At 42.9% G+C, this 18228-nt stretch overlaps 1 protein-coding gene across 1 annotated transcript in view; it reads right to left on the bottom strand.

Annotated features, from left to right (window-relative positions):
- The window catches only part of LOC149440440 (cadherin-like protein 26), a 111313-nt gene that overhangs the window by 23078 nt on the left and 70007 nt on the right, over positions 1–18228 (bottom strand). Inside the window, exons 9-13 of the mRNA XM_089658664.1 lie at positions 17377–17690; positions 14376–14518; positions 11649–11879; positions 2906–3127; positions 1535–1650 (exon numbers count right to left, since the gene is read on the bottom strand). Coding sequence (XP_089514790.1) covers positions 1535–1650; positions 2906–3127; positions 11649–11879; positions 14376–14518; positions 17377–17690 — 1026 coding nt within the window. The remainder of the gene's footprint in view (positions 1–1534; positions 1651–2905; positions 3128–11648; positions 11880–14375; positions 14519–17376; positions 17691–18228) is intronic.

Here is an 18228-nt window from a genome sequence, read left to right as displayed (position 1 = left end):
GCTGAGGCATTGAGTGCTGCATCACTGGCTTGATTGTCACATGGGCACTTCACACTCTGTTACCACTTTTCAGCTTGAGGTATAATTTCCTCTCATTACCTCCCCCCCATTCAGACGTCAGCCTGCAGTGTCTGGATTCTGGGGGGGAGGGCGCTGGGGTTGGGAAGGTGTTGTAGGGATAAAGTCCTTCAGACAGCTCTTTAAACTGCAGCTCCAGTTTCTGTTTTATGTGTGGACTTGTTCGTGTTGTGCAACTGCTTTTGGACATCCCAATTGTCTTTTGAATCCTGTGTCTTAATGAAGGAGAAACTAGGGATTTTTGTACGTGTAAAATACTTTCTTGGAGTTCATTAAGAGACATCGGTCCAAGCCGTGACCTTACTCCTAACTGTGGCATGCTGGGAATGGGAGGGATTATAACCAGGCTGGTCTGGTCTTTTTTTTTTTCCAATGTCAAGTCTTCTGTAGATGGCAGCAATAAACAAATTGTCTCTGAATCCTGTGTTCCCAGTGTACTCCAGGAAACTGATTTTAAGGTAAGTTTAAAAAAAAGGCTATTTTTCCTGCAATTCAGTAGTGTTACTGAAACACTTTGGCCTGCTTTTGTAAGCCAGAAATCGATATAGGAAATTGTTGGTTTTGTCCACTCTAACCATTTAGGTGCCCACGTACATTGGGCAATGGAATCTGGATGCTATTTTAAACAGACGCCTTTCTTTCCCCCACGAATCGGCCCCATAGTGATCTCACAAGGCAAGGAAGAGCCTGAAAGCTCTTGGCAAAAAACTGTACTCAGTTCTTTTACATTTTCACACTCCAGCATTTCCATTACAAATATACATTTGGAGCATATTGCTATTTTATTTTAGTAGCCAGAGGCAGCCTAGTCTTTGCTTTATGTCCCTGTGGCCAACTGTATGTACAGTGCAATATTTCCATTTTCTTTATTGTGACAGACCCAGTTCACACTTGTGCAGGCTGGGCAGTCCACACATTACAGTAGGCTGCTCTACCTGGAGAAACTCAGGGAAAGAAGTCCCGCGCCCTTTTTGAAAATGGTGCCATATCGAATCACATCGTGCTGAACATGCAACCCCGCACATCTACACGTTTCTCTGGCATGTCAAAAATGTGCACACAGTGTGAAATGGCATAACTTGAACCCATATCTGCACATGTCTCTCTTAACCTGAACCAATATTATACTAAGCTTGTCCATGTACTGTAGATGCTTGTAGAATATCACATGATCCAGCCAATTATGCTCTGATTAGGAGACAAAAGTTACTTATCTGTTAGAATTCTGCAACACCCACTTACCAAACAAGCTTGAATCAGCTGGGTATGACTTAAGGTACTTGGTGGGAATTACTGCTCCATGCACGTTTAGTGGTTATAACTGTCCATGTTGATACCACCATTTTTATTAAAGAATGTGTGTTCAGTGGTTGGCTCTTAAAACCATCATCTCATGTCTGTGAGTAGCTTATGTGTAGCACAGTCTGTGCAGACAATAGAAAATGTGGATTCATACCTCACAGTCCTTGTTTCCTCCTTCTTCATTGTACACCATGATTGAATTCAGAGGCTCACTTTCAACTGGGACCATGACTTTGCCAGATTGTATTTTACACAGCAGGAAACAAAGCACTATAGCAATAAAAGAAATCAACATGAGTACTTGCTGTAGACCAGTGTTTCTCAACTCCAGTCCTCATGGACCCCCAACAGGTCATGTTTTCAGGATTTCCATTATTTTGCACAGGTGATTTGATCAGTTTCACTGCCTTAGTAATTACCACAGCTGTTTCATCTGAGGGAAATCCTGAAAACATGACCTGTTGGGGGTCCATGAGGACTGGAGTTGAGAAAAACTGCTGTAGACACATAACCAGGGGTTACTCGCACAAGACAAGAGGGGCTTCATGAGACACAGGAGTAGGCAGAGGTGCCTGGGTTCACATATGTGCGGTAAATCGTATGTGATTCGCACAGGAACCGCAACGCATTCCTGTGCAAATCACATGCAATTTGTGTGTGGTGCGAGTGGAGCCATACATTTTGTATGGCTCTAATCGCACCCGCACCAAAAAGGTGCAGGACCCTTTTTTGAGTTTGCACTAGAATCGGATTTCATGGGTATTCACAACTATGCGATCCGATTCTGCAGATCGCACCACGTTTTGCAAACTGCTTTCCGGGTGGTGTTAACTTAACATACACACCCGCAGTGGTTCGCGTGAATGGGGTGCGATTCTGATGCGGTTTTGAGTTCGTACAGAAAACGTATCAGTGTGAACCAGGGCTCTGCAGGAAAGGAAAAGAAAAAGTGAGTAGTCTTTTCTCTGCTGATTCACGAAGGTGGAGCAATGCCCTCTGGTGGAAGAACTAAAGTAAGGCATCGTGCATAAAAGACTCATGAGGCAGGATTTACACTTTCACAGGTTTGTAGCTGTACTGAAAAAATGCAGAAACCAGTTTTCCTTAATAAACGTATTTTGTCTTTGCCAGGTAATCGGCGGTAGAAAACCATTTTTGACACTGTCTATTTTGAGGGCTTTTTCAAGCGTTTTCAGCATATATATATTTTTTTTTTCAATGCAGAATACCACAACAATTGTAGTTAGCTAAGTATATTGGCATGTCATTCATAATTAATCACATCACAATGTGTCACACTGGGTTCTGTGCATTCATTTGGTAGCATGCATTTTGCCACATCATATGTGTGAATGGGCTCAGAATCTGACTATTTAGCACAGGCATGTACATTTTCAAATGAAATGGAGTGCAAAAACAGTAAAGAAAAAAAAATGGAACTGTTCCACACCTAGTGCTACAAAATAAGAGATGGTAACATATTAATGAAGACAATATTAATACTAAAATAAAAAAAAATACTTACAAAGAAAGAATATAGGAGCCAGTAGTAGCAGTGCGATTGCTCCCCCACTAAGAGTTGGAGGGTCGGCCATTTTTTCAACGCAGGCCTCACCCCCTAAGCAGTCACAGACATACACTGTCAGGTTCGGGTGGGAGACCATTCCTTGCCGATCATAGATCTCAAGGTGTAAAGTGTGATTTCCTTGGTATGCATCTTTCTCCTTTTTAACTTTGAGTATATCGTCTAAAATACAAACAAGGACAGTTCTAAGATAAAATCAATATTGTTGCTTTATATAAGAGAGTCTTGCAGCAATCAGCTGAATTTAAATCTGTGTGTGGTAAAACACTAGTTTTTACCTTAAAATAGCATACTGCACAATAAAACACAGGTGTACTGCTTAGCGGTGCCATTTATATTTAATGGTTCCCCAACACCCCACAGATTTCATGTATTCTGGTGCTCCATGGAATACATATTTGAAACATCTTTGTGTCCTTTTAAAGCACCCTACTTTTAATGGTTCTATTATGATTGCAGTTGGGGGGGTAAACCACACAATTGATCCACATTTTTATTGCCTCCAACTGCTACCCTTTAGCTGCCGAGGCAGCAGAGAAGGGTTTACACATGCCACGGGTGTGATGCCCTGCTTTGTGGATACAACAGGAATTACACCCTGTGTCGCATTTGGCGAACTTTACAGCCTGCTAAATGTGACCTCCCCTTTTTTGTTTTTTGTTTTTTTTCTTAACTTCAGCTCTCATTTTAGAGCCATTTTTCTGGCTTAAAGGATAAGTTCACCTTTCATAACATGTTACACCCATATTCAGGGTGTAACATGTTAAGAAAGGACTGGCTCCTGCATCCCCCCCCCATCCCCCATTTCGAAAGCTAGCAGGGGTTCTTTTACCCCCACTAGCTGTCAGTTAGGAAAAAAAAAACATGGCCATGCAGGGCTCTTCTCACCTAGCCCGACAATCTTTGCAGCTGTTGGCTTGTACTTCTCAATGAACTACCATGGCACTGTTAATGTAAAAAATGTGTTTGAGTTTAGTAACATTTTAACATTACCATTGTTTGGGAAGTCTGCAGTAAGAGGTGTAAACAATATTTTGGGTCTAGCACCCTGAATGACTTCCTTGTGCTTACTACAAAGGCCAGCCAAGCTTTTCAGTGCTGCCCCTTTTTTTTTAAAGGATAGCCAGCACCAATCTTCTAGGCTGGTTGCGAAGTAGATTGGAGAAAGAAAGGAAGGTGTTAAGTGCAGGTGGCTTTACACTTTTTACGTACGTGTGTGTGTGTGTGTGTGTGTGTGTGTGTGTGTGTGTGTGTGTGTGTGTGTGTATGTATGTATATATATATATATTCAAAAGAGCTATATTGTGTTCTTTGAAATTTTGGTAAAACTCATTGTGTGAAACTTTTCAGCTTAAAGGCAGGTGAGGACTAAAACGTTCTGTGGCTTGTTATTGAGAAACTAATATAGCAGCAACAGGGAAGAGTGGTAAACAGGCTCCCCTCCTTCAGTCCAGTGAATCTTTCCCCAGCCTGGGACTTACAAAGTCACCTGTCTGCAGGGTATAACGTAGGTTTTGTAGGTGTGTTTCATTCTTTTAACAACCCAATCTTCAGGTTTGTTAGCCAGGATCCTGCTGTTTATTAGCTCCAATAATGTGACAGGTCACTTACGGAGAGAGTTGAGGACAGTTCATTCATTTTCAGCTCATACTTTTGTTGTATCCTATAACATAAATATGCTCATGCAAACTGAGAGTGCCAACAATTTGTGCAAAAGGGAGACAGTGCAGTGTTGTATCATTTGGTAGAAGATGGTTAAGATGGCCCTGCATGTTAGAGCTTACTATCCAAAGGGAAGGGCAATTTAAAAAAAAAAATGATGGAGAAAATGAAATTACAGTCTGGTGAGGTGAGTAAAGCTTTCCTGATATGAGTTTTCAGGGAGTAGGAGACAGCCAGGGAGATTGGGGTAGGAAGCCCCAGAGTAAGAGAGAGAAGCTCTTGGAGTCATGCATGGGAGGAGTTGCAAAGAGCTACTGAGTAGAGGGGTTGGTTTGAGTGATTGTTCTGTTAGACAAGGTTAGTGATGTAACTTGGGGCAGAGTTGTTCTGATGGCTTTGTACTGTATGTTAGCATTTTGAATTTTATTAGTTGAGTGAGCAGAACCTGTTGGAGAGGTATGGTGGCCACAGAACAGTTGGTAAGTAGGATAAATCTGCCAGCAGCATTCCTGATGGACTGTGTAAAAGTAGGCTAGCAATCCAGGATTTGCAACAGCCGATGCAAGAAATAACAGGAGAGCAACTTAGTAGCTTTTTGGTGTAATTTGTTAAGGGGTGCATTTTGGCAATGTTATGGAGGTGACGGTGGCAAGATTTGGACAGTAATTGAATGTGGGGCTTGAAGGAGAGATAAGAGTTCATGATTATACCTAGCACCTTGGTTTTAGGGAAGGGACTAATAGTTTTTGCTTTTGGTCGTTATAGAAAAGTCAGGGTAGGTGACACAAGGTAGAGAAAATATTATGAGCTCAGATTTAGAAAGATTATGTTTCAGAAAGTGGTATGACATCAATACTGATATAATGTTAGTAAATTGGTGATGCAAAAGGACACTGAAATTAACTCCTACTCCTCAGCTCACCCTTCAATGTCAGTATAGAGATGGTATTGAAAGCTGTGGGAAGTTATAAACTGAAACAGGAAGGAGGTGTAGAAGGACTCCAGGGACAGAGCCTTGGGGTCCCCTATGGAGAGAGGAGGAGATTACATCAAAATGGCACGCAGAGTTTTTAGGAGGGAATTTGATCCTGGGGGCAGTTGGTTAGGTGGGAATACAATAAGTTTAGCAAGCTGCTCTGTGACTACAGGGTCAGATGAGAAAGTAATAAAAATGGTGGTAATCATGGTATGTTAGGTGTGGGAGATGTCTGGACAGTGGTGATCTCATCACATAATTGCATCAATCATATTTTTTAATGACTGGCCATTGGATGAATTGGTGTGTTGAGGCAGTGGGGTAAAGAGATAAGCCTGCCTGATGGTTTGAACCTCCGCTGGTTCAGCAGGAACTGACCAAGACTCGAACCATCTATGGGCAGGCTGATTGTACCCAAATTGATTGTTGTATGGCTCTGGTACAACCAGCCTGTCGGATTTTTCATGTGATTATTACCAGCGGCTATAGTCGCAAGCAGTAATTACTGTGTTCTCCTGGCAGGGATTCTTCCATCAGCACTGACTGTGCTAAGGGAATCAAGTGAATTTTCTTTCTGCAGGAAAGAACATTGTATAATTTATGGCCTGCTTTAAAGGCAGAAAAGAATTGACAAAGACTGGATGAGAGGGTGGGGTAATCAGAATGATTAAACACTGGGCTTGATTAACTGAAACTGGAGAGTGCAAAATCTGGTGACGTTGTGCATGGTAGCCAACCAGCTTCTAACTTCAGCTTGTTCAACTAAGCTTTGACAAAAAACAAACTGGAAGCTGATTGGTTTCTATGCAGAGCTGCACCAGATTGTGCACTTTCCAGTTTTAGTGAGATCAACCCCAGTGTGTTTTTCTTTACCATATACTGTAGCTTCTAAATAATATAGAAGTCATACGTGTATTTGTTGTGATTTGTGAACCACACAAAGAAGAGTAATGCTCAATTACTCAGAATAATGAACTAGACTTAATTTAGCATCCCTCAACCTCCTGGCGATTACGGAAACCTGGATCCAGCCCACTGACTCTACCTCCCCTGCTGCACTCTCCTACGGCGGTCTCACCTGGACCCACTCACCCAGGCCCAACGGTCGTAAAGGTGGTGGGGTTGGCCTGCTACTGTCACCGCTGAGCACCTTCCGAGTCCTCCCAAACCCCCCCTCCCTATCCTTCTCCTCCTTCGAGGCCCACTGCGTCCGACTATTCTCCCCAACCCCCCTGAAGATTGCTGTGATATACCGGCCTCCTGGATCCATACCCCGCTTCCTGGAAGACTTCTCCTCCTGGCTACCCTTCTTCCTCTCCTCTGAGCTACCCACTATCATCCTTGGGGATTTCAACATCCCTGTCAACCTCGACAACCCGGACACAGCCCGTCTCCTCCACTTAACCTCCTCATTTGCACTTGTACAGTGCATACAATCCACCACCCACTCCAACGGTAATATCCTTGATCTTGTCTTCTCCAACCGCTGCGCTCCCCACAACCTCACTAACACCCCCTTCCCTCTCTCTGACCACAACCTGATTACCTTCTCTATCTCCTCATCCTCCAACGCCTACCCCTCCAAATGTCACACTACTACCAGCCGTAACCTCCGCAACCTTAACCCTGCCTCCCTCCACTCCGCAGTTGATCAACTCCATGACCGCATCCTCCCCCTGTCCTGCCCCGACTTGGCTATGACCGCCTACAACAATGCGCTGTCAACAGCCCTTGACTCACTAGCGCCTTTAACCACACGCAACATCAGACCCCGACCGCTCCAGCCCTGGCAGACTGATCACACCAAAACCCTCAAACGACACAGTCGTGCCCTAGAGCGACTATGGCGCAAAACCAAATCCCAACAAGCCTTCACCCGATACAAATCTACCTTCCACACCTACACCTCCTCCCTCCATACTGCCAAACAAGCCTACTTCCTGACCCTCATCAAGGCCCTCTCCTCCAATCCTCGCCAACTCTTCTCCACCTTCAACTCTCTACTCTCGCCACCTCCGCCCAGCACCTCACTCACTGCCCTTGAGATTGCCAATCACTTCAAAAACAAGATTGACACAATTCGCAAGGACATTGCCGCAACTCGCACGCCTTCTCAACCCGTCCCCTCTCACACAGCTACCCCCTCATCCCCCCTCCCCCTCGACATAACCCACAGGGACTTCGTCGCTGCTCAAACTCCCTCCAACCCCCTTCCCCCTCACTCAGCTACCCCCTCTACACCCCTCTCCCACGGCCCCACCACTGCTCTGACCTCCTCTCCCACCCCACCCTACATTCCTCATACTGAAGCTCCCCCAACGCTCCGCACCTTTGACCTTACTACCATCGAAGAAGTCTCCAAGATCCTCTTTGATGCCCGCCTCACCACCTGCCCCCTTGACCCTATCCCCTCACAACTCCTACAACCTCCCTCCCCCTCCATCCTACGCTCCCTCACCCACATCTTCAATCTCTCCCTCTCCTCCGGCACTTTCCCTTCCCCTCTGAAACATGCACACATCACCCCCATACTTAAAAAGCCCTCCCTGGACCCCAATGACCCGAACAACCTCAGACCCATCTCCCTGCTCCCATTTACATCTAAACTCCTTGAGCGCCTAGTCTACGCCCGCCTATGCTCTCACCTCAACGACAACAACCTCCTCGATCCCCTACAGTCCGGCTTCCGTCCCCTACACTCCACCGAAACTGCCTTACTCAAACTCTCCAACGACCTGCTAACCGCCAAAGCTAATGGCCACTATTCAGTGCTCCTACTCCTTGACCTCTCTGCGGCCTTTGACACAGTCGACCACCCACTCCTCCTCAAAAAACTACACTCCCTCGGCCTCAGAGATTCTGCTCTCTCCTGGCTCTCATCCTACCTGTCACAACGCTCTTTCAGCGTTACCTATAATGCCACCACCTCCCTCTCACTCCCCCTCTCTGTTGGGGTCCCTCAAGGCTCTGTCCTCGGGCCCCTTCTCTTCTCCATCTACACCTCCTCCCTTGGCAAACTCATACACTCTCACGGCTTCAACTGCCACCTCTATGCCGACGACACACAAATCTATCTCTCAACCCCCCACCTCACCCCCTCGGTCTCCGCCTGAATCACACACCTGTTGAGCGACATATCAGACTGGATGTCGCTCTACTTCCTTAAACTGAACCTCTCCAAAACCGAGTTTCTTGTCTTCCCTCCAGCCCGGACACCACCCCCCATTGACTTCTCCATCATGTCCAACAACGCCACCATCAAACCCGCCCCGCAGGCCAGAGTACTTGGTGTCATTTTGGACTCCAACCTATCCTTCCAGCCCCAAGTCCACTCTTTAACAAACTCGTGCAGACTCCACCTCCGCAACATCGCCAAAATCCGCACGTTCCTAACTCCAGAAACCACTAAACAGCTCATCCACTCCCTCATCAAATCACGACTCGACTACTGCAACTCCCTCCTCACTGGCCTGCCTCACCGCTGGCTATCCCCGCTTCAGTCCATCCTGAATACGGCTGCCAGACTCATTCACCTTTCCAACCACTCCGTTTCCGCCACCCCCCTCTGCCAATCCCTCCACTGGCTTCCGATTGCGCAACGGATCAAATTCAAAATCCTAACGCTGACGTACAAAGCTGTCCACCATACTGCCCCGAACTACATCACTGACCTAATATCCAAGTACCGCCCAGCACGCACACTCCGCTCCTCACAAGACCTCCTTCTCTCTAGTTCCCTGGTCTCCTCCTCCCATGCCCGCCTCCAGGACTTCTCCAGGGTGTCACTCATCCTCTGGAACTCCCTGCCCCAACCCATCAGATTATCACCTACTCTCCTCTCCTTTAGGCGCACCCTGAAAACCCATATCTTCAGGGAAGCCTACCCCGCCCCCTGCTAACTTGCCGACCTCCTCCACTCTTCCTACCACTCCATCCCCCACAGCTATCTCCTCCTGTGCCACCATCCCCTCCCTCCTAGATTGTAAGCTTGAAAGAGCAGGGCCCTGGATCCCCTCATGTTTTGCATTGTATTGGTATTGTTCTGTCACATGTTCTGTCCCCCTTTGTAATGTACAGCGCTGAGCGAACTATTGGCGCTTTATAAATACTGTATAATAATAATAATAATAATCAGTTGAAAGTACTCAGAAATGGGGAAGATGATTGTGTTGGTTGCAGATGCACATTCCAGGGATGAAATACTAATGAACAAGAACTGTTAATTTGGTAGTTTTCAGGTGGACAAAGTAATTTCAGCCAAATTTGGGAAGATATCTTCTGGCTTCCTGTCCTGTTGGAAAATGTTGCCACACTTTTTGTCCTGGTCACAATGTTATCAAGTGGGACAGACACATTATTGTATTTGATGGCAATTTTAGCCTTCTACTCTACTAGAAAAAAGTGTATTTACTGTCAACTTTGTCCCTCTTTCAGATGTCTCCTTTTGACCTGTTAACAAGTTGTGCAGAGGTTGTGACTATTTCCCTGCAATTTTAAAGTGAAGTCTTGAATACTGGAATGCATGTTTAGTGGTGTATATATTTTCTTATAGCCTTATAGCCTAAGGTATAAACTACTCTCACGCACACACGCGCGAAGTGAGAAATGGCTTCTCCCCCTTCTGGAATATGGCCCTGTTTTTAGGTTTCATTTAGACAAAGTGAGCCTGAAGGCAGGCAGCTTCTGTTGAACTCTTATTTAGATGACCTGAATTGCTCTGGGCATCCTTTTGTTAACTGTTAACTAATAAATGCTGTTTTAAAAACAAAGCTTGTGCATGTGACAATATAATGGTACATATTTCAGCAAGCATATGAAAGTAGAAAAGTCCTCTCAAACTACATGAAAACAATCTAAAAACAAACCTTTTTATTTTGGTCTGTGTTCCATTGTGTTCCATTTTGGAGATATCCTTTTGCTCTTTCTCAAAGAGGAAAAGTGAGTGGAAACCCACTCTTAAGCAGGCCGTAGATGGTGCGAATATCAGCAGGTTCCTGCTGAACCCGCCAACATTCGAACCATCTATGAGCAGGCTAATTGTACCCAAATTGATTGTTGAGTGACTTTGGTACAGCCAGCCTATCAGATTTTTCAAGCAATTATTGCCAGTGGCTATAGCTGCTAGCAGTAATCACTTCTGCTAGCAACATAATCTCTCCCTGGGAGGGATTCGCTTAGTGTTGATGGGAGATTCAAGTGATTTTCTTTCAAGAAAATGGCATCATCTATCGCTGGCTTTAGATACACTGGAGCATGTGTCCACATTGAAAGATATCAACCTCTTTTCTTCTGATGGCAAATATAATTAGGCTTTCGCATTGGTCAGACGTGACAATGGTCAGACAACTACAGAGGTTGAAATTCTTCTGGGGGAGCACAGATGGCAACAGAAGCCACCTAGGGTTTCAAACATTTCCTTGTTCTATCTATAGGTAAAACAAAGTTTTCACTTTAGGTGAAACAACATTGCAACATCAAAGTGAAACTACACTGCATCTGAGCATCACAAACTGAAAATGCAATTTAATTCATTTTTAATATTCAAAGCAAACTCATACATCCATGCTCTATTTTTCTGAGCAATCACTTTAAAAACACTCCCTAGCATTTCTGGCAATGGCCACCTTGAGTAAAGGCAGATGAATTGTGTAGCATTTACTGTACTTCCAGAAATACATCTTCCCATATCTCAGGCATGTATGCAGGATGGAAAACCCCTCCTGTTGATTCCTGGGATATCACATCATTTGCTTAGGCCTGGAAATGATGATGTAACTGAAGACTTATTAAAAAAACCTGTTTTTAAAACAGGAAAATGTAGCTTATTTACTTATCTATTTACTAATGCTAGCAGCATAAGGATTAAAAATAGTCAATGTTGATGGAGAGAGAGTGAAGCTCCACTTTAACTCAAAATATGTACTTGCTGAAAATTATACTTTTAGTTTTCGAGACCCAGGCTCTCTTTGTTTTCCAATGGTAGACTATGGTGTGTCATTAATAAACTGATGTGATATTATTAACACTTGCATATTCTGTTCTTACCATCATAGTTTACAAGTTTGAGTGGTTTCTTTTCATGGTCTTTGTCCAACACATTAACATAGAATGGGCCAGAATAGGGTTCCAAGTCTTTATCAATGATGGGTGTTACAAGAAAAGCCTCCTCTTCATTATCACATGTTGTTAGATAAGCACTTTCTAGACTGGGGGAATTGTCATTAATGTCCTTCAGGTTTATAATCAGAGTGGCTGTACCTGTCATTGGAGGGACCCCTAGACACAGAAAGAAAGAAATACACACATGTTAAAGATTTTTAAAGATTCTATAGTTTAAAAGATTTAGAAAATATATAAAAGCACAATATGCATCTATTCTAAACTGACCGCATTAAATAATAGAGCAACTGTGGAAAAATACATTTGATGAAGTCCACATGGCGGAAATAGTCCTATCAATTAGAAAATTGGGTGCTTATCCTCAGTAAGTCAGAGCTTCACAACTCTACTATTGAGAAGCACAAAAAAATGTTTTTATTTGGACTATAAACATGTATTGATACAAGTAAAATAATTATTTGGTAAGAACCGTTTTTTCACAGGTAGGTTTGTCTCCTAAATCTATTAAGCCTCATGCCTTGTTTTACTTTTGCATACATGTATACCGGATGCTCACAAATGGCTTTGGCATGCTGGAAGGCTTTGTGACAATTGTTTGTTACCAGATACAATGGTTATTCCAAAAATCCAAACCCAGAAGGCCTGAGTACCCCTTTTATTTTCTGAATAATCACTGGTGACCAGGGCTGCTGATAGGGGGTACAACCAGTCCTCCTGTAGGGAGCTTGGACAGTAGGGAAAATCGGTACAGCGGACGAGCAGCTACAGAAGGATGGCCAGTGCTGCTCTTGGTAGCAGCTGAAACATGGTTCTTTCACTCCTGCCAGCATTTAGCTGATGCACGGAAAGACACAGGGCATCATTCTGTAATTGACCCCCCTCACACTGATTCCCTTCCCTGGCACTGCACATATCTGATGCCCCCCCCCCCCCCCGTGTACGAAGGCCCCGCTCCTGTAGCGCTGCTGGCTTCCCTGCCCCGCGAGCTGCTGCTGATACACAGGGGAATGTATCACAGTCCAGGTGAAGAGTGGGGGAAGGGGACGGTAAATATATAATTTACCAGCCCATTCCTTTTCTGAATGGACAAAGGGAGTGATCAGTACTGATCAGTCACTCTGCATGTTCATAACTTCTTTCTCCTGCTCATTCATCTTCAGGGGAGGCAGAGAAAGGAAATTAAGAACCTGTGTCCTCAGTTCCTTTCTCTGTCTCAAAGGTGAGATGTCAGGGGTCTGTTTTAAACTCTTGATATCTCACCAAAGCACACCCCAACAGTGTAGTAAAACAATAACCAACGTAAAAAGTAATGACATTGTAAAGAAAATAATTTTTAAGAATTGTAAAAAATATTGAAAAAAAACCTGTGAAAAATCATTTTAAAAATTGTAAAAATAATTCAGGTAGGCTGCACAGGGCCCCCTTGAATTCTAACAGTAGCCCTGGTGGTGACCTTCCCAGCCTGTATGGCACAGATAGTTGTACTAGCATTGGTGTAGCTATCCAGATCCACTACATTTTAAAGAAGGAATACATTCAGCAGGCCCATATTTGTATATAAAATATATAATTCATAGGGCTTTACAGGATTCATAAAACAATTTTGCATTGGTCCCTTCCTCAGAATCTCGTTCAATATCTCTACCAGAGTAAATTAAACTCACAACTACCAAAGTGTTTTTGGAATATAAGTGGTAACAGAATAACTTAGGATACCCTTGCAAACACAGGGGAGTATCAGCTGGCCTTGGTGGGACCTGAATTCCAGATCTTAACACTACAATAGAGTAGTGCTGACCCCCTAGCCAAAATGCTTTGATGTAATTTTTTTTTTTTGTTAAGCAGTCACATTCTGTCAGCATAAAAATCATGAAAACGAAATAAAACTGATTCGTTTCTATAGGTTACTGCTAGTGGTGCACTGAAATGAAATTCTGGACCGAAACCAAAAATTCAGGATGCACCTGGCCGATAACTGAAACTGAAATTTACAGTATTTTAAAAAATATTTTTTTTTTATATATAATTGTATTGTATTTAACTTTTTAATTAATATCATGAATTTAAATGAATATGAATTTAAAAAATACAATCCAGTAACGTAAAATAACTTTTATTAAAAGTAACATACAAAAAATGGACAGAAAATAAAATTAAATATATGTCAAATAAAAAACTTAAATAGAGGCGTTTTGCATTGAAGTTAATAGGGGGCGTTTTTGCCTTGAGGTCATTGGGACGCAATTTTGCATTGAAGTCTGTGGGGCATGATCTTGCATTGAGGTTAATTATTATTATCTGCAGCAAAATGCCCAATAGTTTTCGGCAGCCAATATGAACATTTGATGGGAGAAACCTGAGATAACTCATTCAATTTCTTCTCTCCTCTATCCTGTGATGCAGATTAGCATTAGAGAGCTTTTCTTTTACAGAAATAGTGTTATATTCGGTGTTTAGGTGTAATGTGTTCTATCACTATATTATCTCACAAATCCATTGTCCTCCAGAACTGCACTTATTCCATCACCCACTAATAAGTGCTGACAAATCCACCAATCGGCTTTAATCATCAGGTGAAAATATGTCTTTATAGTTTCAGTAAACTGAATTACAGTGCCTGAAGATGAAATTGACCTTTTTATGCAAACTCACCATCGTCCACAGCCAGAACTTTCACGATATATTTGCTCTTGATTACATAGCCTGACTCACGGTCCAGTTCTCTCTTGGTTGTGATCACGCCAGTGTCTTCATTAATAGACAGCCAGTCTCCAGTGTCATTTTGTAAATGGTACCTTAGAAATGAATAGAACATTATGAGTTGTTTCAGGCAGGTTGCACAAACCTGCCAGGTCACAGTGCTGCTTTTACTGCATAGAAACAGGGCATGCTTAACAAGATCGGGTCATTACCAAAAGATGAGGTTGCATTCACAATTTTCTTTCCTGTAGACTGTTAAAGTGAATTTCTCCTCAGTTATATTAGGGTTGGACAAATATGTATTGAATACAAAAGCCAGGCATTCATTCTAGGAGTTGGTGGGCAATTTACAGATTTCTATTGATAAACAATAAAATTAGTTCATTGCATTATCTTTGCATTTTGAGGTCCATTGGCTATTCGGGTTTGGTATGCTACTGTACATGTAGACTAAATTTTTTGGTGAATCAACACAATTACTTGTTCTAACAGATTGATGCTGGTGGGATTCATATTACTAAATTAAAGTCATTCTCTACCTAAAATTAAGATCCACCTTTAAACAGGGAAGCAGTAGGGATGGTGAATAGGGGTGTTAGGACATAATGCATACCGTAGTTGCCAGAATCTGTTTGCTGTACACTATGCCGCTTATTCAGTGATTTAATTGTATTGATATATACTGTATGTCTGGTGACCCTTGGGGGTCATTTTAGTTTTTTTTTTTCTGTTGTTGTAACACTTTAGTCAAAATTGGTTCATTATAAAAAAAGTATTTAAAGTGGAACTGAACTCAGAGGGGTTCATTTACTACAGCAAATAGGCTGGTTAAAAGAAAATGAGAGTTTTCCTTGCATGTTATTGGATGATGGAAGTCAACAAAGCTTTATCTCATTCACTATGTTCTGGGGAATATTCACTTGCAAGGCACAACTTCCCTTGCACCAACTTTTTTTTATGCCGGTGTTCCAGTAAACAGTGCTGTGTAACTTGGCAGGATCCTCTTCTGCCGAGGGCTGGCATGTTTGTGGACCTTTTTAACTACTTCGGGAACTGATACATAGGAGATACTTTCTAAAAAAAAATCTCCTACATCCTAATCCTCTTCCCCTGCTGCTGCTCCCCCCCGCAACTACCAGCTGTCAAAATGATAGCTGGGAATTGCCACACAAAGACGTGGTTGTCAAAATACAAACCACTCCTGTGTAAAAATGACATAGAAAATGCAAAATAGTCTGGAATTGTCATGGAGTAAGGCTAAGTTCACACTATCGCAGGTTTGCAGCAGCCCATTCATTTGAATAGGCTGCAGTGCCTGCAGATAAAAAGTTCCTGCAGCATTTTGAAAATGCAGCTGCAGGGAAATCAATGGTGCTTTTGTACCATGCAGCTTCCCTGTGGGTCCTTTGAACACGCTGCAGATTTAGATGCATGGGGGTTCCATTAGGATTGATTGGCAGCCCTGTGTGTCTACAGAGCAGTGTTTTGGCTGAAGGTGGTTGTGGGTGCTGGAACAGCTGTGATACCCACAACAGTGTGCACCTAGTCTTAATCCAAGGTTCCCCAAACTTTTTAAATAGGGGCCATTTCATGGACCTTTACACTGTTGGGGGGGGGGGCCTGACTGTAGTTTGAAAAAAATATGAATAGGAATTTGTTCATATTTTTTTCAAACTATAGTCCGGCCCCCCCAACAGTGTAAAGGTCCTATGCACACCGCACATATCTTATTTTGTAGTGCAAAAAAACGGAAACATTTTTTTTAAAATGCACTAGACACTGTAATGCACTGGACACCACAATGCACTGTACTCTGTAACACACTTGGAACCACAATGCACTGTACACTGTAATGCTCTGGACACCGCATTGCACTGTACACTGTAATGCCCTGGACACCACAATGCACTGTACACGGTAACGCCCTGGACACCACAATGCATTGTACATTGTAACGCCCTAGACACCACAATGCACTGTACACTGTAACACCTTGGAAACCACAATGCACTGTACACTGTAACGCACTTGGCACCGCAATGCACTGTACACTGTAACGCACTTCGCACCGCAATGCACTGTACTCTGTAATGTACTGGAAACCACAATGCACTGTACACTGTAACGCACTTGGCACCGCAATGCACTGTATTCTGTAATGTACTGGACACCAAAAAGCACTGTACTCTGTAACGCACTTGGCACCGCAATGCACTGTACTCTGATACATTGGACATCGCAATGCACTGTACTCTGTAATGCACTGGACACTGATACACTGTACACCGCAATGCACTGCACCTGGTGCCTGGTGTACTCTCCTACTCTTCTGTTGCTCCTCTGGCTGCAGCAGGTGAAATCCAGGGCTTCCAGGCTGCCGCTCGCTGGGTCCTCGCAGCCTAGCTATTTGCTGGCAGGCACCTTATTTATTTATTGCATAATGTTTTGCATAATGTAGCAACATCCACATAGGAACGCCATCAACATTAGAAGTGATTTATTCTTCCAAACAAACACACTTTTGCTAACCGGTACTGATTTAGTATTCCAATGTTTCTCTTCTCCTTCACTTTCAATCACCTAATGTGGCCCCAGTGCTGATGGAGACTGGGAGGGGAAAACTAGGATGCTGTACAGGCACCTGACTTTTTTAACCAATGACATCATTGGTTGTTACAGCACCGTCGACTGGAAGGTTGTAATGCACAATGAAAACATATGGCTTTGTGTAACTGAAAGGCAGGCTTGATCCACCTAATGGCTTGTATACAATTTTTGGGCAATTATTATGTTGGTATAGAAAGAGAGCTGAGGATTGCGCAATGTGGAATTTTTGCAGTTGTGGACCATTGATTTGTATATTTTACCAACTGTCTTGGTGGTGTGCACATGGTAATAGATCTTTGAGAGAGACTGCCTTTTAGAATTCCATATTTTACCCCTTTTTACTTACTTGATTTTATTTGATAATGATACATCCGGGTCCTTAGCTTCCACTTTTGCTAGTGTAGTGCCTGGTGTGATGGAATGCTCTACCAGACTGACTAGGATTGTTTGTGGCTTAAATATTGGAGCATCATTCACATCTTGGATATCTATTTTTATTGAACCAGTCTGTGCCATGGCCTTTCCTGACTGATTCTTTTCCGTTTCTATGACCCACAATCCTGTACTGGACTTCTGCTTGACTTTGCAACTATAAAATGGCTCCTCATTTGCCACTAATATGGAAAGGATGTCTTTGTTTTTTTCTTCATAATCCAAGGGCTGTTAATAAAGAAAATAGGCTTTGATTATCATAATATATTATAATATGTATCATGTAAACATTTATTTGCTTGCATCTAACTTTTCTGCTGATTCTACAGATCAATAATGAGCAGCTATTCAATCAATGGAGTGCATTTACTAAAGTAGTAGCACATGTTCACCTTGCAACAGAATTTTGACATGGTGTGGTAATTGTGGTGAGTGTTCACTTTGTAAAGCATACCCAATCACAAGCAAGGAAATTTTTAAAAAGTATTTTTGCACATGATTGGATGATGGTCAGCAGAGCTTCACCTCATTTACTAACCTAAGGTAAAATTCCCATGCAAAGTAAAAATGTATTTTGTTAAGTACACAGCCTATTGCCTTTTGTAAATCATCCTCTGTGTCTTCAGTATCCTCCATGAATGAAATATTAGACCAAAAAAATCACAAGCTGCTGCAATTAATCATCTCCTACATTTAGTAAGACACTGCCCATCTTCCCAATCCGAAGAAAAATCAGACAGCCAATTTTGTAAAGCAGAATGCTCAT

This window comes from Staurois parvus, unplaced genomic scaffold, assembly GCF_062004578.1.
Source record: "Staurois parvus isolate SC_StPar_1 unplaced genomic scaffold, SC_StPar_1.0 ptg001087l, whole genome shotgun sequence".
Classification (NCBI taxonomy): Eukaryota; Metazoa; Chordata; class Amphibia; order Anura; family Ranidae; genus Staurois; species Staurois parvus.
The sequence above is the reverse complement of the archived record's forward strand: the minus strand, read 5'-3'. Positions and strand labels throughout refer to the sequence as shown.